Below are 23847 nucleotides of genomic sequence, written 5' to 3'. Positions count from 1 at the left end.
ACACACTGCTGACATCAAATTAAATATGTGACCCTGCAGCACAGAAGCAGTCATAAGCAGCAGCTATATTTGTAGCAATAGCCAACAATACATTGTATGGGTCAAAATTATACATTTTTCTTTTATGCCAAAAATCATTAGGATATTAAGTAAAGATCATGTTCCATGAAGATATTTTGTGAATTTCCTACCGTAAATATATTAAAACTTAATTTTTGTAATGTTTAGTAATATGCATTGCTAAGAGCTTCATTTGGACAACTTTAAAGGTGATTTTCTCAGATTCCAGATTTTCAAATAGTTGTATCTCAGCCAAATATTGTCCATACATCAATGGGAAGATTATTTATTCAACTTTCAGATGATGTATAAATCTCAATTTCAGAAAAATTGACCCTTATGACTGGTGTTGTGCTCCACGGTCACATATTACATAAAAACTTACAATAGAAATACAAAAACACAAATGTTGCTTTGGCAACTAACTGAAATAAAATAAGTTTAAGAACTAAAACTACTAAAACTGAAAACGAATTACAAAAAAAAAATTATAATAATAAATTAAAACAAAACAGAAATATACAAAAAAAAAAAAAAAAAAAGAGTAAAATCACAAACTAAAATTTAAATGAAAACTTAAAATATTTCACTAAAAGTTAATTCAAAACTAATTAATAAATGTTAAAATATTAAAATATTTAAATAATAAAAAGTAAACATTTAAAAAAATAAAAAAGCACAAAAATAGCTAAATATAAACAAACATTAAAACAAAACCGAAAATAAACCTAAAAGCTAATTCAAAACTAATTAATAAATGTTAAAGATGAAGCACTAAAATGAAACTGAAAAATTAATTAAGGCTAAAAATAAATATTTAAAATGATACAAATGACCAAAATACATAAAGTTACTAAAACAAACTAAAATTAAAACTGAAAATACAAAAAATAATAGCTAATTCAAAACTAATTTATGAAAGAATTCATAATATGAAATAAAACTATATAATACTACACTATATTACACTTAATACTATATTTTATATTATTATATTACTGTATTATAATTATATGCTATATTATAAAGTATTACACAAATATAATAAACACAATAATAGTATAAATAACTGTATGAAAATGTAATTTTCCCACTGTCCTTCACATATAAACGAAAGTCAAACACCTTTGAATCGACATGAATGATAATGAGTAAATGATAAATGATAACGATCATGATAAATGGTAAATAAGCAGATGCTGACAGCTCTTTCACTAACATTAACATCTTCAGGGCTTATAATGAATCTAATTAGCCGCAGTGTTTTCAGAGTCTAAATCAGGTCATAATGAGAGTAAAGGTCTGATCTCAGAGCAGCTCTAAAGAATGAAACGCAGACGAGTCCGGCCCAGAGGAGCGTTTGTGTGTTTGCTGTTCAGACATCAGCGGCGGCCCGCGGGACACATAAACCCAACAACCTCATAAACACAGCAGGAGTTACTGAGCCGCAGACTTAAGTACAGCTCGGCCACGAGCGCCGCGGGGCCCGTAGAACTAAACCCACCCGCGGATACTGTACCAGACCCACATATCTCACAAACACCACCTTCACAAACTAATGACACGCACCGACTACTGATCTCTCTGCTCGCCGAGGCCGTGTTTACTTCAGCAAAAACACTGTAAAATAGCTAAATATTATTAGAATGTAAAACAGCTGTTTTCTATGTGAATATGTGTTAAACTGTAATGTATTTCTGTGATGCGCAGCTGTATTTTCAGCATCATTACTCCAGTCTTCAGTGTCACATGATCTTCAGAAATCATTCTAATATGCTGATTTGCTGCTCAACAAACATTTCTGATTATTATCAATGTTGAAAACTTTTTTTTTTTTTGTGTGTGTGATACATTTTACTTTTCAGGATTCACAGATGAATAGAAAGTTCAAAAGAACAGCATTTATTTGAAATAGAAATATTTTTTAACATTATAAAAGAAAAGTAAAGAAAAAGAATGTTAAACTAATTATTTTAAAGGGGTGGTTTACTGCGATTTCACTTTTTTCATTTTAAATAGTGTGTAATGTTGCTGTTGGTGCATGAACAGTATCTGCAAAGTTGCTGCGCTGAAAGTTCAACGTAAGCGGAGATATCTTTTAAAAATCAGGAAGTTACAAAAACGACTCATATGGGACTACAACAAGATACTTCCCGGTTTGCATATGTAAAAAACCCATAAATTTGCATCAACCCCTCCCTCCGGAACATGCAAAAGAGGGGGCAAGGCCATGTTCTGCGGCTGTGTCGAAGAGGAAGAGTTATAGTGGAGAGTTGTGGCCATGCCGTCAAAACGGTGTTATTTTCACCCAGCTGTCAGGTCTTCTGTGTTCTGGCTTCCTACGGACGCTGTAGTTCGTCAACAATGGTTAAAATTTATGTTTGATTATGTTCCTGACAATTACAATCCTAATTTAGCTCTCTGTGCTGCGCATTTTACGGAAGACAGCTTCCAGAATCAAGAGAGTTCAGAGTTCAATGCCTGATTCACACAGAAACTATTACTAAAACATGGAGCAGTTACAACTTTAAAACCAGAGGCAGCAGTTGTTGGGCCACAACCTGTAAGTAAGATTTCATAATTTTAAATGTATTTGCATGTATAATTTCAGACGTAATGTTTTAGTTTTATCAAGGACATAAACAAATGCCAACGCTGGCTTTAGTAGCCAGTTAGTTAAATGCTATTTCGTGTGTCTATGACAAACGCGTACAAACATTTTGGACCCGAATGTGTAATTATGTACTGATTTTGTAAATGTATTGTCCGTGTATACTTTATGACGTAATTTTTCGATTTGATCAAGAACGTAAACACAAGCCAACACTGTTTGGTTATAGTAGCCAGTTAGTTCGATGCTATTTTGTGTGTATAAGACAAACACAAACTTAAAAAAATTGTATGTAATCACAACAGCAAACTTCATTCAGAAACGTTTTGTAAGAGCCGTGCTTGCAGAAGTTCTGCTTGACTCTCTTCATTACCGCTTTCTGGGTCTGATTCTGGCTCAAACTGATACGGCAATATTGACACCATTATTTACATTTGACCGCAGCACATGCAGCTGTCGCCGTGAAGGTGATGGGCGTGAAGTTTCACAAAACACCGGCCCAACTAACCAATCAGAGCCCAGCGCCTGTTTCTGAGGGAGTGGTTTCAGAGAATCAGGAAGTCAACCGGTCGTTCAAATGACAGGAGAAAGCGGCTTACAATAAAGGTGAAATATATGAAAAATAAGGCGTTTTTTAACAAACAAAACAGGAAGACATATTATATTACACCCCATAAACACAATCAAGCAAAGAAAAAAAGCAGTAAACCACCCCTTTAAATAAACGCTGTCTCACAGAGGAATGTCTCGTGTCTCTCTCAGGTTTCAGCGAGTGTGTGTTTGTTCTGAGTCAAACTCGTCTGCAGTGAGTGTGTGTGTGTGTGTGTAGCAGAATACTGAGTGTGTGCTTGTTTATATGCTGATGACGGCGAGAGGAGAAGCAGCGCAGCAGCAACAGAGACACTGCAATACTGACCCAAACATCACTCACACACACACACACACACACACACACACACACAGACAGACACACGGAGACGCTTCAGAGCAGCGCGGAGCACGATCCTGAACCTCATCTTTCTGACTGAATACACTGAGAATCCACACCAACATGTCCTGTAACCTTTGACCTCTTACTATCTCTGACGAGTCCATCGTTTGAGTTGTGATTGTGCCACATCAGTTAACAAGAACTGGTTAAATCAAACTAAAAAATAAATATAAAAATAAAATAATTAACATTTTTAAATAAATCATTTCTAAATAAATAAATAAATAAAGCATGCATACATAAATAAAAATACAATTTCAAAATTTACAATCAATAAAATGAATCAATCAAATTTTCAAAATAAATAAATCCATAGACAAATAATTTTTTATCAATTTACAAATAAATAAAAATAAAATTTGTAAATTTACTAATAAATAAAAGACTAATAATTTAGAATAATAAATAAAATGAATCAATCATTTGCATTGGCCAATAAATTAACTAAATTAATTCATTATTTCATGCATAAAATAAACTCATAAACATATAAACAAAGAAATAAGAAAACAAATGCAAAAATAAATAAATAAAAATTCAATTTCCAAATTTACATAATAAATAAATAAATATTTCAAAAACTAAACTAATTAATTAATTAAATAACATCATAAATGCATGGATAAATAAATCCCACATCATATATATCTAGAAAATAAAGAACAATCAGCAGATTTCCTGATACCTGATATAGATATGATACCTGCTGCAGAAAATATTTCTAGAAGACAAGACTCAAAACAAACCATCAGAAGTGCTCATTATATCCAGCTTGGAATGTGATGAATGTGAGTGTATTAATGAAAACAGAACCTCCACATCCACCTCTGAGCAGAGACTAAACATGCGTGAGGATAACCGGTCCTTCAGCATCCTCTACAGGTGCATATAAGATACTGCTTTAAAATGCAACTAAATGCATGTAATTGTTTATTTAAAGAGTACTCCAGAGAGACCCGTAATAATTTGGTTACACTTTATTTTAAGGTATCCTTGTTACAGTGTAATTATACATTTAATTACTGAGTAATATTAATTAACAACATGCACTTACTACATGGTTAGGGTTAGGATTTGGATTACTTGCATGCAATTATGTGTAACTTATTGTTATTATAATAGTAAGTACATGTAACGTGTAACAAGGACACCTTAAAATAAAGTGTTACCATTGTTAAAACTTCTGGCCAATGTAATATTCAGACTAAATTAAACACATTAAGCTCTATCATCTGCCTCAACGTGCTGTCTAATTACGGCTGCATTTATGCAATAATGTGCAACAGGACGACGTGAAACAAGCTTCAGCTGAGGTTTTGTAATAAAGCTCAAATAAAATATAAAAACAAGAAGAAAAACTTAAAACGATCATTTAAAATGTTACATAAGCAATTAACTGAAGTAAAAATAAGTTTAAGCTGAAGTACTAAAATTGCAAAAGCTGAAATAAAAATACATAAGAGCTAGATACAAAAAAAAAAAAGCACATGACAGAATTGCTAAAAACTAAAACTTAGAAGTGGTTTTTGTAAAATAAAATAAAATAAAATAAAATAAAATAAAATAAAATAAAATAAAATAAAATAAAATAAAATAAAATAAAATAAAATAAAATAAAATAAAATAAAATAAAATAAAATAAAATAAAATAAAATAAAATAAAATAAAATAAAATAAAATAAAATAAAATAAAATAAAATAAAATAAAATAAAATAAAATAAAATAAAATAAAATAAAATAAAATATAAAATAAAACAAATAAAATAAAATAAAAGACAAAATGAAGGTAAATACAAATATTTAAAAACAAATAAAACTGACCAAAGTGCACAGCAAAACTCCTCATTTAAACCTGCAAACTGTGAGTGAAGAAGTCACCTGTCGCGGCTGCTCCGTGGCTCTCTGGAGGTCTGTCTTGACTTTGTTGTTGGGATGATTGACCACTTTAGTGACCGGCTGTTTGAAGATGGAGGCTGTTTGTCTGATGGGCAGCGCCGTGTTCAGATCCGGCTTCCCCTACAAACACAGAGACGCATTTACAAAATACTCAACCAGAAGTACATCAGGATCCAAACGCTGAAAATCTGCCGCTTTTGTCTCATTTCAACAGGAAAATACACTTTAAAGTTTCAGGACTGAAAGATATTCAAAACAAAGACGTTATTATGATGTAAACAAACACATTTTGCACCATACTTCTCCGAGACGAATCAGATGTCAGTGAAAGTGAAGGATTGAACTGAACTCAAAGATCTGCTCTGGACAACTGCTGGACTGTCCGGGAAAGGGCAAAAGCGCTGCGGGACAAAGCCGCATTAATACAGCGATCTTCAGGAAGAACGGAGCGACTCATTCTCCAGCAGCTTCATATCAGTCCACGAACAAAGTCTGCTCACACTTCATCAGTCAAACCACACACACATTACTGGATTAATAGACAATATACGTCCTGTCGCTGATTGTTTTTTTAGTGAATTTTGAGGAAATATTATGTACAATAAGTGTTCATTTAAAATAAACACAAATTCATTAATACAATAGACAGTATACATCACGTTAAGTAAGAATGATCATTTCTATATTTTTCCATCAAAAATACGGCCTGAGTAGCAGAGCGAGCTCCCGCACAAAAACCATTATATATTTTTATGACACACACGGAGCTAAAGTCTCGAGACGAGATTTATGACAGATAAAATAGGTTACTAAATAAATACATGATTGTTGTAGAGAATGAGAAGCTGACGTCTGGTTTCTTCAAGCGGTCGTATTTACCATGTTTACTATGGTAATGTTAATGGCTAGCGTGCATAGTCTTTTGCATCGCTTATAAATATTTCTGCCTTGTATGGTGATCATAATCCACATCGGATCAAGTCATTTCAAACACTCGCTGCTGTCTGAAAGTGAGTTTTGAGCTAAAATTATTTTAAAAGTCTTTAATGCAGGTGTTATAGCTGTTAACTTTATGAAATGATCTGCAGCGCTGACGCTCTCAAGACGCGGAGAAACTCCGCCTTTGTTCATAACCACTCCTCTAGCCCCAGCTGGCCCGCTTTGGCCCAAGGTTTTCGTCAGGCTTTTCTGGCCTGACCCCGAGGAAGCACCGAGGCACGATCAAGCCCCGGACGCGACAGTGCAACGCGACTGGCCCTTTGGCCCGACAGTGGAAACACGGCTAATAAGTGTTTGTTTAAAATAAATAAAACAAGTCAAATTCAATCAAATAAGTCAAATTTATATGATTTATATTATATTATATTTAGATTCCATTAATTCTCGTTTATAGTAAAAGAACATGTGATTTTCATATGTTTACAGATCATTCACATTCAGCTTCGTTCTGTTGGAGAAGCATTACACCTATGGAGAGTCCCCACTTTTCACAAAAACAAACGTGTGTGTGTGTGTATGTGTATATATGTGTGTGTGTGTGTACTGGTATATATAGTTTATAGTTTACACAAATGTGTATAATAACATGGGTACTACAACGTAAACATGGTTTATGAGGTACTTCCTGTGTCCCCGTAAAACAAAAGGCTTTAAATACATACTAAACGGTGTTTTATGAAATTCAAAAATTGCCTGTAGTTTCCTGTAAGGGGTAGGGTAGGGCTGCAACGATTAGTCGACATTGTCGACAAATATTTTTGTTGTCGAGTAATCGTCTGATCTCACATGACCTAATGCAAGAGCCTGCAATACTGCGGTTCGACCAGCGCGGCGCTGTAGCGCAAGACTGTAATTCAGCTCTCCCGGATGCAGTTCAAGAGAAGAAGACACCCGAAGCGGAGCGGCGTTTGATGAATTTGTAAATATATATATTGCGCGCTTTCCTCTCAGTAACAAAATAAACAACAAAAACTGGCAGCAGTGTGAAAGCAGCAGATAAAAATGCATCCGATTACAACGATGTGGATGTTTGCATGAGCTCTGCAGTTCAGTAACGTTACTCCAGTAAAGTCCGGTCACATGTTTATTTATACAGTACTTTATGCAATAGATAGCCTTAAATCAAGCAGCTTTACGGTATTAAACATGAAAAACCAGAGTCAGTGTCGCTTTCAGTTAGAATTAAATCTTGATTTTCTGTTCTAAAGCAGCTCTCCAGTGTGGAGCGAGCTAATGATAAAATGTGTTTATTAGCGGGGAAAAAATATTTAATTAAAAAGATAGTTTGGTTTACAGAAATCAAAGCTTGATGTTTTGGTCATCATAACCCTATACGGTATTTTAAGACATTATGTTGTGAATCAAATAGTTTATCCAAAGCGTCTCATCACTTACCTGTATTTTGATTCTTATCACGTACGAAAGGAGATGTTAAGCAGAACGATGCGTTACTTTTTCATGTAGCTAATTAAATGGTGAGACAGTGTCTCATTTTGTGCCAAATACATCTATTTGTATAATGAATTGGTAACACTTTAACTAATGTTAACAGATGATACCTTATTGTAATGTATTAATTAACATAAACAATGAACAATACATTTATTAAATTCATGTATTAATCTTTGCTAATGTTGGTTAATAAAAATACAGTTATTCATTGTTTGTTCGTTAGTTCACAGTGCATTTACCAATGTTAAAAAACACAACTTGTGATTTCTATAAATGCATTAGTAAATGCTGAAATTAACATTAAGATTAATAAATGCTGTAGAAGTATTGTTCATTCTTAGTTCATGTTTACTAATGTTAACTAATGAACCTTATTGTAAAGTGTTACCAATTAATTGTATAATAATTGTAATTACATAATATGCTTTTCTAAAGCTGAAGTGACCTTTATGTTAGAATATGTATAACTTAATATTTTAACTAATTGCAAAAGCTGAATAATCAATCAAAGTCTACTGATTAATCAGTGGGATAATCGACGATTAGTCGATTAATCGTTCTAATAACCGGCAGATTAATCGATTATCAAAATAATCATTTGTTGCAGCCCTAGTGTAGGGTTGGTGTAGGGCAATAGAATATACGGTCTGTACAGTAGAAAAACCATTACGCCTATGGAGAGTCCCAGTAAACCACAAATTCAAGTATGTGTATGTGTGTGTGTGTGTGTGTGTGTGTGTGTGTGTATTTGTAGGGCAGAAGTGTGTCATGGGGCGAGGCGCGTCACCACACCTCTGTAACGTCCAGCATGACGAACACAGACCTGTTCTGGAAGTTATGAATGCATGATCCAAACCTTTCCTGCCTCATCAGACGTTATGACTCACAATGACGAAGATTTTCTCTTTCAACTAGCTCATTAAGGGCAAATGAAGAATACAGACAGCCTGCTGAACTGAAAATGAAAGCGTATGAAGGTTGAGATCATATCACACAGACAAGCTTCACAGGATCAGCAAGCATAACTACAGGACAAACGAGACAGCAGCTCAGCTCAGTTTCACAAAGCAAACTGGGTCACACACATAAATGTTTGTTTGAAAATGTGTTTTAAAAAATGCAATTTGCTTAGATTAAACGAACTCACTTTGCCTATTTACACTAAGCCACTTCATGCGTTTTCTCTGATTGGATAGTTATTTGATAATGAAAACATGCGGTGAAAATACCCTTCGGAACGCATCTGAGATGGACTACAATCCGATTGAGGCTTTTTTTTTAGATGCAAAAACGTTTTTTGATTTTGTATCCACAAAAATCACACTCCTCCCTGAACTGTAAAAAATAAAGGTGAGAGAGCATGTTTTACTGGCTTACGGTAGCCAGATATCAGAGTGCTACTGCAACACACAACTCCACGCAACTCCATGCATCTTCATGCTAGAGCCCGACTGATATGGGTTTTTGGGGGCCAATGCTGATATTGATATTAGGGATTAAAAAAGTCAGATATCGGTATATCGGCCGATATTCTATATGTGAATATTATATTTTTGGTGGGGTTCCCCTGGTACAATTTGCATTCCAGGGGCTAAATATCACGTTATCGGGGTCACTTCAAGCCCCGGACATGAAAAACAACCCGCAGCAACAGTGTTAAAGTAGTCCAATTCTGCGGGAAAACCATGGACTTGGCAACACTGGTGTCACTACAGTGACCTGGGTCGCCAGTAGCAAACAATGGAGCGTGCTCTGCTGGACAAACTAAGTAATTACACCATTTAAAAGCATTTTATCTGCGTCATATGAGTCATATCAGTGGCATATACGGTGATGCAGATATATCTGCGACAGGCTCATATCGGCCGATAAAACCTGCAAAACAATAAATAAGCCGGGCTCTGCTTCAGGCATCTCCATGCAACTCCACACAACTTTTCCGATGCAAACAAACAAGTGTAAATGCATCTGATTTTGAAACCACATAAATCACACTTCCAGATATCAGAGCGCTACTGCAACACACAACTCTACACAACTCTCCACGCATCTAATAGCAATCTGTCTCGAGCTATCACAGATGCTACGACATTTTCAAACCTGTTTGATATTATCGCCACATGATCTCATAATGTGAGTGACACAATGATAAGATGGAATTAATCCAGCCAATCACAGTGCAGATGGTCTTATCATGCATCTTTATGAACAGAAACGAAAAGCCATGAATTAATTAAATCAACTAACTAGAAATAAATTTAACAAATGCATAGATTGTGTATATAATACCACGTTTCATTGTACTGTTTAATTACCTCCAACTCTTTCTGCAGTACTGACAGTCCTTGTTGTCCATGTCTTCCAAGCCATTGTTTCTGCCATATTCTCTTTTGTTGTGGCTTCTTCTTTCTTTCGGATAAAATAACTGCACAGACCAATTGAAGGACGAGTTGATCGTCCATGCTTGAAGAAATGGCCTATAATCACTGTAATTTCCTGCGAGAATTTATGTGAGAAAATGTATTTTCGCTGATGGTCGGGAATGCCTCTTCACTGAATGTTTTGTAGAGTGTGCAGCACCTCGTCAGTGTTGTGTTGTGTAGTATGTGCACAGCTATGACAAGACCAGTCTTCCATTCATGTGTGAGCTTGCCATAAACGCAACGGCGCACAACTCCACGCAACTACTTGCATCTCCACCCAACTCCACACATTTCCATGCAACTCCACGCAACTCAACACAACTCTTTACACATCCACAAAACTCCACACATCACACATCTCAAAACTCCTCACAACTCCATGCATTTCCACACATTTCCACACAACTCTTTACATATCCACAAAACTCCACACATCTCCAAACATCTCAAAACTCCTCACAACTCTATGCATTTCCACACAACTCCACGCATCTCCATACAACTATTCACAACTCCATGCATCTCCACACAACTCAACGCAACTCTTTACATATCCACAAAACTCCACATCTCAAAACTCCTCACAACTCTATGCATTTCCACACAACTCTTCACAACTCCATGGAACTCTATGCATCTTCACGCATCTCCACACATATCTCCATACAACTCTTCGCATCTCCAACTCCACGTAACGTCCATGCATCTCCACGTAATGTCCACACATCTTCACACATGTCCACACATTTCCATGCAAATCCACGCATCTCCACACAACTCATGATGACAGATTTTTCATTTTTAGGTGAACTATCCCTTTAAATACTGCTGTTCACCACCAATCAATTTCACTATAGAAAATGTCAAATACAAATATTGTCACACAGGGATTTCCAAACTGAATGAACCAAATGACCCGAGAGAGTGAGATGTGTGTTGTTCAGTACCTTGCTCAGGCTGAGGTTGTCGCTGCGCAGTCTCTGCTTGTTCTTCTGCATCTTGCTGGGCATCATTTTGCCCGTGCGGAAGTCGAAACATCCCAGATCCACCGAGTTCCCGAGGTAGCGGGATAGCTGCGGTTTACTGCGGAACTTCTTTCCTGTGGGACTGGAGCAAAAAACAACAACATCAGCACACTGAATGTCTCAGCCTAGTTTATTCTTAAAACTTAATCTTCTGACTTCAGACTGAACATGTTCATAGTGGTGAGTTCTGCCTGGGCAGAAAGAAGTCTCTTCTGCTCATCAAGGCTGCATTTTTTAAATCAAAAATACAGTGGAAATTGGGAAATATTTTTACAATTTCAAACAGCTGTCACGCACCAACTACTGATCTCTCTGCTCGCCGAGGCTGTGTTTAGTTCAGCAAAAATGCTGTAAAATAGCTAAATATTATTAGAATGTAAATCAGCTGTTTTCTATGTGAATATGTGTTAAACTGTAATGTATTTCTGTGATGCGCAGCTGTATTTTCAGCATCATTACTGCAGTCTTCAGAGTCACATGATCTTCAGAAATCATTCTAATATGCTGATTTGCTGCTCGAGAAACATTTCTGATTATTATCAATGTTGAAAACAGTTGTGCTGCACAATATTTCTGTGGAAACCGTTACATTTTATTCTTCAGGATTCACAGACAAACAGAAAGTTGAAAAGAACAGCATTTATTATTTTAACATTATAAACTGTCACTTTTGATCAATTTAATGCATTCTTGATGAATAAAATAATTAATTTCTTTAAAAAAAAAAAAAATCCTATCGACTGAAAACTTTTGGTAGTGATACTATTAAAAGGTGTATGTTTTGGTCGTTGTCACACCTACGCACACGACTGCGGTCACAGCTGCTGAAGAACAGAAATGAAAACATACAGATCCACTTTTCACATGAAATCAAAACTGGCTATAGGCTATATCATCTTCATGTTCCTGATCTTCCAGATTCTTCCGTCTGCATTATTACAAACATAAAAAACAAAACAGGTGCCAGCTGACATCATCAATCCCTTTTATTATTTCAAACCACCTTCATATAGACTTTCACCACCCAATCAATTCATGATATCAGAAAATGAAGTCCCATCCTGCAGTTTCTCTCAGAAAGCAGTCATATTAGAGAGGTGGAGTGTGTTGTGAATGTGGTTTCTTGTTGATTTGAATGTTTTCCAGCCTGAGACTAAAGCGCTAATCTTCTCAGATAAGCTCTGGTCTGCAGGAGTGCTGACCCTTGGACTGACCAGACTTCAGCAGGACTAGTTAACCCGCAGTGACCGCTGTACGGCTGACACGTCCCACCAACTTACTCGGCCATTATGTAACGTCACATCGGCAGCAAAGGCTATTTTCATGGCAAACACATAGGAGAAATTGAAAATCATAATTCAAGTTTCAATTTATTTATTTTTTTTAATATATAGTACTTTTCACAATACATATAGTTATAAAGCAGCTCCACAGAAAAATGCATATTTCAATCAGTGTTTTTTTAGTATGATTAAGATACTATTATAGTTTGATTTTAAATATTTTGAATTTGTTTTAATTTGTGTATTTTATGCTGAATTTGTGTATTATCTGCATTTTCTGTTGTGTTTTCTGCTTTTTAATGTGACAATATAGTTTTTATTCATTTTTATTTCAGCTTTGGTTAAGTACATCAAGTTAAACTAAATTAAAATGAGAAATGTTGTTTTGGAAACTAGCTGAAATAAAAGAATAATTAATAATTTAAATGTTTAATTTTAATCATTTTAAATAATTTATTATATTTCAGTTAGTTAGTCAGCTATAATAACCCTGGATTCAATGTTACAATCAGGACATATTCTGTATTCTATAACAATAAACTTCACATAATTCTAATTATTATTATTAAAATTATTAAAACAATATTTTCCTACAAACATATAAATATTTTCCTATAACATAAAAATATAAATTATATGAATTATATTAGTTTAATACTCCCACACTGTAAAAAAAAAAAAAAAAGTTGTAAAATATTGTTTTAAAACATTAAATAAAAACATTCTGGAACACATTTTGCAAGAAAATACCATTTCAGCCTGTCTACTTTAAAATTTCAAGTTTAACTTAATTTCTTAGTATTTATTTGTGAAAATTACAATCAATTTCTGACAGAAAACTGCTTAAAAGGCATTTTTTAAAAAACATCCACTGATGAAATTTCTAAATAAAAGCATGAGAGGAAAACTGAAGTAATAAATGTTAAATGTTTTATTTAACTGAATCACTGCAACACCTTCGTCTCCAGCGTTTCTCTTCAGGTTTCGTCCGTAACGTCTACAAAACACAAGCGTGATTTTGGCAGAGTCGGCACATAATCCAAACCCTGCCGTGTGGAAACCTGCCAAAATTCACCTTATGACCTTTGAACGTCACGTAAATAAACCTGTATTCTGCAACTCTGCTTTGGATCGTCAGTGTGAATCTGTCGACGTGTCTCACACACACACACACACACACACACACACACACACACACACACACACACACACACGTTTGTTTTTGTGAAAAGTGGGGACATCCCATAGGTGTAATGGTTTTTATACTGTACTTACTGTATGTGCTATTGCCCTACACCAACCCTACACCTAAACCTACCCCTTACAGGAGACTGTGCATTTCAACTTTCCCCAAAAAACCTCACTCTGTGTGATTTATAAGCGTTTTGAAAAGTGGGGACATGGGTCAATGTCCTGAAAAGTTACCTTCTGCTTGTAATACCTGCCATACCCTCGTCATTATACACATCTATGTCCTCATTTGTCACAAAAAAGCACACACACACACACACGTTCTGGCCTGATGTGCACACTTGTGGTAATACTCTCGTTTACTCCTTTTCACCATGAAGACGACAACAACATGAGGAAACACTCTGCTACAGGCGGCACAGACAAAAATACACTTTATGGCGCTGTAGTTACAGTAATAAGTGCAGTAAACAGTAAAGATGGTGGCGAGATGATTATCAGTCTGCAGCACTGCTGGATGAACGTAACGCACTGCAGATGCACAGAACCTCCAGAACACAAACAAGCAGAAATAAAACAATCATTTCCAATTAGAATGTGTGTGCTTTTTAAAAATCTTCCGATATCACAAAAACAACTGATCTAATAATTAAAGCAACCCCAGTTATTGCATTAAATGTTGCTGGTGTTTTTATCTAAAGTGACTTGCAAAGGATGTTTTTCTCAAAACATGGCCTTTTAAAATGCAATATAATTAGCAAATGTGGCCAAACTGCACCAGAAAAACAAATATAAGAGAAATAAATACTCTACCAAATTAAAAGGCAGGAAATGTTTATTTGCTATGATTAAAATAATTCAATAAAAACATTTTAAATATTCTTAAAAACATGAAATGACGCCGAATTAAAAATTCAACAAATTTAATTTGTTTTATTTGTAATGAAGTTTCATTTTTAATCATGCTTCATAATTACACTCATGGGTGGCACTTAATATGAACATGACATCCGTTTCCAATAAGTGTTGACATTTCATGAATATGTAAATCGTTTGTTAATGCATGTAAATGTGGTAAAATAAGCTCACTGAGAATTACAATGATTAAAAAGCAGGAATCTAAGCAGGACTGACAGCATATGAGCCATTACACTCGTATTCTTTAATTGCAAGGCTGCAAAACTGAGAGCGTAGCAGAGGTGCAGCTAGTGAACGCTGACAGCGGTGCGGTGAGAAGCTGCAGAAAATGAGTCCACAGCAGAGACGGACGAGCCGCAAACACTTCATGAGTGAGAGATGAGTCAAAACTGAGAAAACACACACACACACACACACACACATACACACACACACACACTCGTACAAGCACACACACTCACATAAACACACTTGCACTCACACACACACACTAGCACACACACACACACACTCGTACACAAACACACACACTCGTACACAAACACACACACTCGTACACAAACACACACACTCGTACACAAACACACACACTCGTACACAAACACACACACTCGTACACAAACACACACACACACTCGGGCAGGGCCTATCTGGCTTTAACACGCAGTAAGACACAGTGTGCTAACCACAGGCTCTGAGAGTTTCTGAAAGCTGATATGAGCCGAGGCCGAGACACTAGACGCTCCAGCAGGGCGTTTCCACTCACCGTTACACAGACAGAGACGGACAGACGGACAGACTGATAGACGGACTGATGGACAGACTGATGGACGGACAGACAGACGGACAGATAGATGGACAGACGGAGAGAGGGACAGACGGAAAGACAGACAGATAGATGGACAGACGGACGGACAGACGGACAGACAGACGGACAGACAGACGGACGGACGGACGGACGGACGGACAGAGAGAGGGACAGACAGAAAGACAGACAGACAGACAGACAGACAGACAGACGGACGGACAGACAGACAGACGGACAGACAGACAGACAGACAGACAGACAGACAGACAGACAGACAGACAGACAGACAGACAGACAGACAGACAGACAGACAGACAGACAGACAGACAGACAGACAGACAGACAGACAGACAGACGGACAGACAGACAGACAGACAGACAGACAGACAGACAGACAGACAGACAGACAGACAGACAGACAGACAGACAGACGGACAGACAGACAGACAGACAGACAGACAGACAGACAGACAGACAGACAGACGGACGGACAGATGAACAGACAGAGAGAGGGACGGAGTGATTCCATCTGACTGACCCGCTTCACACAGACTAGTTCACTCAACCAGTTACCAACACAATTAACCAGCTACTCATTCTCATTTTGACTCCATTCCTTGAAGGCTGTTCACCCAAACTTGATCACTCTGTCATCATTTATTTGCCCTCATGAGATTCAAAGCTGCATGACTTTCTGTGGAACTTAAACTCAGATGATATTCATCAGAACCACGCTCTCGGGCACCATTCACTTTCATTATATGGAAAAACACGAGCATTTAGAGTGAATATAGCGGAGACTGCCACTTTGCTGAACACCTTGTTTTTTTATTTTAGGGTGAATTATTCCTTTAACAATTCCATAAACAAAAAAACAAAACAAAAAAAGTATTTGGTACTAAACAATAATCATTCACTGCTTATTTTATCAATAATCATTATTACATAATGTATTAATAAAAACGACGAAAGATTGATTATTTCATAGTTATTATTTGTGTATAGTTTAAAACACCCATTTGCAGTCTAAACATTTTGTTTTTGACAAGGTAAGAGGTCAAAGGTCAATAATGAACTAATACATACACAAATAATAACAGATCATTGTTACTATTTATTTCATCAGTAATCATTAATAAATAATTTGTCAATAAAAAAATCAATTTTGCCATAATTATTTGTAAAATAACTTTAATACAAATGATTACTGTAAAATTATTCATGTTTTTACAATAATTATTTGTGTCTAGTTTAAAGTGTTTAAAATTACCTGCAATAAAAAAAAGTACAAAAAAGTATTATATAAAGAATTTATAAATTTAAAATTCATATAATTTCTATATAATTTTTAAATGACAGATATAATTTTATATTGAAAAAATAACTGTAAACAATGCTAAATAGTGTTAAAAATGTATTAAGAAAAATATATTGTTTAATTTGCGACCATTGACCTTTCACCTGTAGTGAGGAAATTTAAATATAAATAAAATATAAATATATATCTGGGTTGGAAACGACCATGTTACTCATAGTTTTAATGTACTGACACTGTGCTGTTAAAACTCTCTGCTTTACTTGTACAAGCGTGCAAAGGCTTGATGTAAACGCACATTTAACATCATTTGTTTAGTAGATGGAGCCTCACAAGAGGAAATGCTCAGAGCATTTTACTACAGTTTTCCATCCGCATAAAACCGAAACGCTTCGGCCACCGTTCTGCTTCACGCTAGAAGAATGAAGCTCTCGAACGCATGCAGCTGCTCCAGAGTTTATTGGGAATGACTCAATAACAGTTCACAGTTCGCAGCACTAACAGGAAGTCGTATGTTGGCTTGTTGCCTGTTTGCGCTCGAGTGAGAAACAATGAAACTAATGAAGCTCCATTAGCTGCTGAGAACATCAGCGAGAGAGACGTCAGCGGAGAAACAGGTCGGCCGAGGTGTTTGTGTGGGATGAAGACGACTAATCCCAGAATCCTTCAGTGTAATCAGGATGACCTCTGACCTCTGAACAAACACCTATATGTAGTGTGACAAAACCTTCTCATCCAGATCTACAGCCTCTGATGGTGTGAAGCAAAACGTCTCGTAACCTACAGTCTGTGAGAGAACAGACACCGAGTAAAACTATCAGCTAAACCCATCATGTACAGAATAAACTCATATAATAGCAGAACAGTTCAACTGATCAGTACTCAATCATCACTAGTACTAATGCTCATAGTGCTCAAACATCAGTGTGTAACCATCCAAAAAATTATAAAACAGTCTGTGAGTGAATGGGTGCCGTCAGAACGAGAGTCCAAACAGCTGATAAAAACATCTCAATAATCCACAGCACTCCAGTCCATCAGTTAACATCTGGAGAAGACAAAAGCTGAAACACATCCAGCATTAAGATGCTTTTAACTAAAATACATGGAGTCCATAATAACGCTTCCTGCAGTGAAAAGTGTTCTGGTCTGAATCAGGAGAGAAATCTGTCCAGAACAGCTCTAAACAAAGCTGGATTTTGATGTGAGACACGACAGCAGATGCACTTTTTCATTATGGACTCGGATTTTAGTTAAAACGTCTTAATGCTGGATGTGTTTCAGCTTTTGTCTTCTCAGAAGCTCTTAACTGATGGACTGGAGTGCTGTGGATTATTGTGATGTTTTTATCAGCTGTTTGGACTCTCTATCACTTGAGGATTGCAGATATATTCTGATGGCAGATCAGTTTACAGGCCTTCCGCTGCCATGATGGCACCTTACACACACACACACACACACACACACACTCTCACCCTTCCCCCATGGCGCGTGAACACACTTACAGAGTAATGCAGCAGCTTCGTGACGCTCGACTCACTGCAAGACTGAAAACACACATGATTCTCTCCAGACGGACTGAAGAGGGTTTGACTCGAGTCGCAGGCGTCGTGTGTGTGTGTGTGTGTGTGTGTGTGTGTGATGAAGCTTGAGTAGTAATCAAACACCGACAGTAATCTGAGCACAAGAGTCTCGTCTGCTTTCAGACCGTCACATCACAGCACACACTCTTCACTGCCCTTGATTTAGTGTCGGACTAATGTACATCATCAATAACTGTAACTACTGATATAATGCTGATCCTGGGATAACATTTAATTAAGACTGTATATGCTAGAAATTAAACTAAATAAATTCAGCATTTAATATGAACTAAACATTGCATATAATTATTTTAAATATTAAAATATTCAAACAGGGTAAGAGAATATGAATATAAAATTGAATAATTCATTTTTTATTCTATTTTTTAATATTGGTTTTACATACAATCAGGGTCTTTTCTGCCACACATTTAAAGCACGTTTTTGCATGCATTTTGCAAAAGAAAATGTATAATGCAACTTTTGCATGCACTTTGCAAAACAAATGCATGCATTATAAATTGCAGTTGCAATTTTTAGCAGGGTAAAAGAAGTATTGTATATATTACTACTATATTACTACAGTATATATTGTCACATGACCTCATTATGTATATTTCAGCAAGGAGTGTCCAGTTATGATGTCAGATACATATAACAAATCAGATACAAACACACTCCAGCCATCTGACTAAAGGCAACACGATTCGCTTGAGGGTTTAGAGAAGTGAAACTCAGCTTTCATACGAGTCAGTTCAGTATGGCTCCAAAATAACATCAGCCAGTCAGCCTTTTGATTATCAGCATAACGTCAGCTAATACTAGCTAAAAACCGCACGCTTGGAATGAAAGGAAAGATAAAACTGAATACTTCTTCCTCACAAACACTCATTTAATACACCAGGTCCACTGGAAATGTGTCTTTCCAGGTGAACAGCTGATGCTCTGAGTCTGACTGAAGCTGCACAAAACACACATCAAACAGACAGTGACGGTCCATCAGAGGCCGAGACCAGCTCAAAACCACGACTGCACTGTAACACAATGCTGATATATTAATATCATGCTACTCAATGACTGACAACTCAATGGTCCGGAGAAGCAAAAAACACACATGCTTTGATGGGTTTGAAACAAACACAAGGAGGATCCGACACTTCTGATAACCTGTGATCGTCTGCTGGACACACGAGCAGTTCGTGGAGCTCTGATGAAGTCTCTTACTCACTTTAACACGACTGAATCATTCACGTATCAAGGTCACGGCCTCAGCGTGTTCAAACAGGAACAACACTCAGCCTCTCGTTTCACTGAGAAATAAGAACTAGGGATCTGCTGATACTGGACCAGTCAGAGATTTCACTGGAAAAAATGGCATATGATTTAGTGTTATTTTAGCATCACTCGGGTACTTTTATAGTGTTTTATCATCACTGTTTTGAATTTGTTTTTATTTTTATATTTTCCATTTTTTAATTTAGTTCAAGTTTTTTGTGTGTTTGTCTTTTTTTTTTAAAAATACGTCTATATAGCTTTTAATACTTTTATTTCCGTTTTAATTTGAATTTTTCATCAAGTTGAAGTGAGAAATATTGCCTAATTTATTTATATTATGTTTATATGCTTTGATATAAATATATTATATTTTACATATTTTTATTTTATTTAAAATAACAGAAATGTTTTTGTGGTTTTAGTTTACATCTAACCCTGGTAAGATTTATTTTGAAAACTATTTTCACTCAGAAATTTTTTTTTTATTTGTATAGTAAAATTAATTCAGAGAAATATTGTAAAATACATGCACATTTTGCTTTCATTCAATTGTTTTCCATCTACAGAATCACACTGGCTCAAAAATATCAGGCACATTTTTTGTCATTAAATTTGTTGTTTTGTTTCCAAAACGCATCTGTCTTAACCATGCCACCCTGTACATCACTGTACTCATATCAATAATGAAACACATTAATGTAAGTGATTGTTTACTTATAAATTGTTAACGATAATTGCTCCAAATACGTGTATTCTGGGCGTCTTTATTCATAAATAATGAGGGGTAAATGTTTAAAGTATTTAAAGCTGAGGACTCAACAGGTGAAGCTCAGAGGAAACGCTCGTTCATCACACACACACACACACACACACACGTACTGTAATGCAGTGACGTCACGGCGCAGGAGTTACAATGTATCTCTCCAGCGAGTTCAGCTCTTCTTCTGGAGACAATGTAACGCTTTAACGCATCCTCGGCGCGCGCACACTTCAAACAAACACAAAAACACAGAGAAAAAGCCAGACTCACCTGTAATAATACACATCACTCTTCCCAGCGCTCAGCCCGGACTTCCGGATCACTTCTTCCTTCTTCCAGCCGGGTGGAAGCGCCGGACAGTCCGTCTTCTTCCTCTCCATGATCATTGATTGATCGATCAGCTCGATCAGAAGTGTTAATATAATAAAGCCCTGAGACGCGGACGCGTGACTGACGCTCGCTAACGGGCTGCTGTAGGGGTTAGTTAGCTGCTGAGCTGCCGAGTTATCAAGTAGAGGACTACTTCTCGGCTTAAAGTGCCGCCGTTAAACGCGTCGTTCTCTCGAGCTCGTCTGCGATCAGAATCTGCGTGTGATCCGTGCGTAACGCGGCTGTGACGCGTTGAAATTTCAGCACTTCCCACACAAGTGACCCAGCGCCTGGCAACCGCAGGCCCCGCCCCCCGCTGACCCGAAAGCCCCGCCCCCGCGACAGGCAGACGCACGCCCCCCGCTGACCCGAAAGCCACGCCCCGTGACAGGCAGGCAGGCCCCGCCCCTACTGTAATCCTGCTCGCATTGCTCACACACTGTATCAGAGAACTAAACATCACATCTGGGGTCATTCAGTGAAAACAAGACCAGTGGTGGACAAAGTACACAAATCAAGTATTTGAGTAAAAGCACAGATACGTATTATAAAATATTACTCTAGTAAAAGTACTGCTTTTTCAATTTTACTCGAGTGAAAGTACAAAAGTAGGCTACTCGATTTTTTCTGTACTTAAGTAAAAAAGTACTGATAGATTTATTTAGCAATTTTATATAGACTACTTAATTTTATTTTAGTACATTTTTATAATCTACTGCTCAAAATACCTGGGATTAGGAAAATATAATTATATTTTCATAATGATTTTTTTTTTTCTTCTCAAACCTTGTCTGTGGAGCTAAAACAGCCCTGGCCAAATCCAGCCAGAAGGCATCACTTCTAACTTTGATAATTACTGTAGTTACCATGTTCTGAACATCACATCCTTTCTTTATCCCTCAGATGTAATCTATCAAGGTGGTTGAATAAAAATATTTGGACTTTATATCTAAAAATGTCCTCAACTTAGCACGAGCAAGCTTGTTAGCTAGACAGTTAGCATCAGCTAACAATATTTACTTATTTCCAGTATAGTTACGAATAAACATTCATATCTGTCTACTCGGCTAGTGATCTAAACAATATAACAATTGATACTGTTGATAAACAATATAAAAACAGACGTCACATGGAGCTAAATGCGTAGCATTTTAATAAATTGCTAACGTTACAGCAGCGGGGAATATGAACGTGCATGAGGTAACAAAATAAAAGTAAAGCTACTTCGTTACTGACCAGCAGTGTTGGGTTAGTTACTCAAAGAATGTAATATATTACTCATTACTAGTTACTCCTTTCAAAAGTAATATTGTTACTTTACTTATTACTTTCTGGCAACAGTAATTAGTTACACTACTAGTTACATTAATGAATTACATCGCAAATTTCTTCAAAGAAAAAAATATCTCTCAACTAATGCTGTAAAGCATAAGGAACCCCAGTTGGTACATCATTCTAATTATTTAAAAATTACATTAAAATTATTTATTTCTAGGCTACTTTATCTTTTTAAGCTTTATCTTTCATGACAAATTCTTACATTTGATCAAATTCAGTTTTAATAATAAGGGCTGTTATCAATCAAATTAAATAATTTACACTGCAAGATTACAACTGTAATAAATAATTTATGAGATTGATGTTTAAACAAATGTAAAACAACAACAACAACAACAACAACCGATAGGTGGCGGCAAGTGACCGTCTTAATAAATGAATCATTGAGTCATTCTTTAAAACGATTCGTTCAAAATGATGAATCATTCAATAACAAAACACCGTGCGGAGTGTTGCTTTTCTTCTGTAACTTTTTTCGTTGGTGAAATAGAACAAAAACGTCAATATTGCGTCTAAATGGTGACTACATATTAGGCTACTTGTTTATTAAACTATAAATGCAATGTAACATTTGAAATCGTGATAATATTCAGTTGAACAGATCCCTTAGTTGTGTTACTTAACTGTCAGTCTATCATATGTTATAAAACAAACCTCCACATTTTTAATTTTTACCTCTGTATTTTTCCAGATAATTTACCTCAAGCGGTCTGCTTTGAAGTTCTCAGAGGAATAAGACGAGCACCGAAGGAGAAGCATTTCCATTGGCTCCAGTCTGCCGGTCTTGGCCAATCACAGAAGTCGATATTGCACAGCCAATATCACTGAATATCCCACTATGTTTTATTATTATAATCACGCTACGTTTATATGGCTATTATATTGCAGACTATTGAGTGGATAAAATATAGAAATCCTTTTAATTAATATATATATATATATATATATATATATATATATATATATATATAAAAATACGACTTAAATTCTGGACCTTTGGCAGTGAGGGGGTTTCGGGGTTTTTAATCTGAATAAATAATCTTTCCATTGATGTATGGTTTGTTGGACAATATTTGGCTGAGATACAACTATTTGGAAATCTGGAATCTGAGGGAGCAAAAAAAAAAAACAATCTAAATATTGAGAAAATCACCTTTAAAGTTGTTCAAATGAAGTTCTTAGCAATGCATATTACTAAACAAAAATTAAGTTTTGATATATTTATGGTAGGAAATTTACAAAATATTGTCATGGAACATGATCTTTACTTGATACCCTAATGATTTTTGGCATAAAAGAAAAATCTATAATTTTGACGCATACAATGTATTGTTGGCTATTGCTACAAATATAGCTGAGCTGCTTATGACTGCTTTTGTGCTCACATTTTAATCAAAGTTTGTACAGTCTGAAATGATAACAATACAATCTAGTGTTGAAAATGAAGTCCAAAAACTATTACAGCACTTTGTTGGTATGAAACGTGGTTGAGAAAAGCTGTAGATCCTCTAAAATCACTAAAACAGCTCTTGACTTAAAACAAGGATGC

At 36.0% G+C, this 23847-nt stretch overlaps 1 protein-coding gene across 1 annotated transcript in view; it reads right to left on the bottom strand.

Annotated features, from left to right (window-relative positions):
* The window catches only part of mbd2 (methyl-CpG binding domain protein 2), a 35259-nt gene extending 14009 nt beyond the window's left edge, over positions 1–21250 (bottom strand). The window contains exons 1-3 of the mRNA XM_058774660.1: positions 20862–21250; positions 11381–11540; positions 5542–5679 (exon numbers count right to left, since the gene is read on the bottom strand). Of these exons, the coding sequence (XP_058630643.1) occupies positions 5542–5679; positions 11381–11540; positions 20862–20977 (414 nt within the window). The 5' untranslated portion in view covers positions 20978–21250. The remainder of the gene's footprint in view (positions 1–5541; positions 5680–11380; positions 11541–20861) is intronic.
* Positions 21251–23847: the final 2597 nt, after the last annotated feature.

Source organism: Onychostoma macrolepis, chromosome 05, assembly GCF_012432095.1.
Source record: "Onychostoma macrolepis isolate SWU-2019 chromosome 05, ASM1243209v1, whole genome shotgun sequence".
Classification (NCBI taxonomy): domain Eukaryota; kingdom Metazoa; phylum Chordata; class Actinopteri; order Cypriniformes; family Cyprinidae; genus Onychostoma; species Onychostoma macrolepis.
Note: the sequence above shows the minus strand (reverse complement) of the source record. Positions and strands in the feature narration are given on the sequence as shown.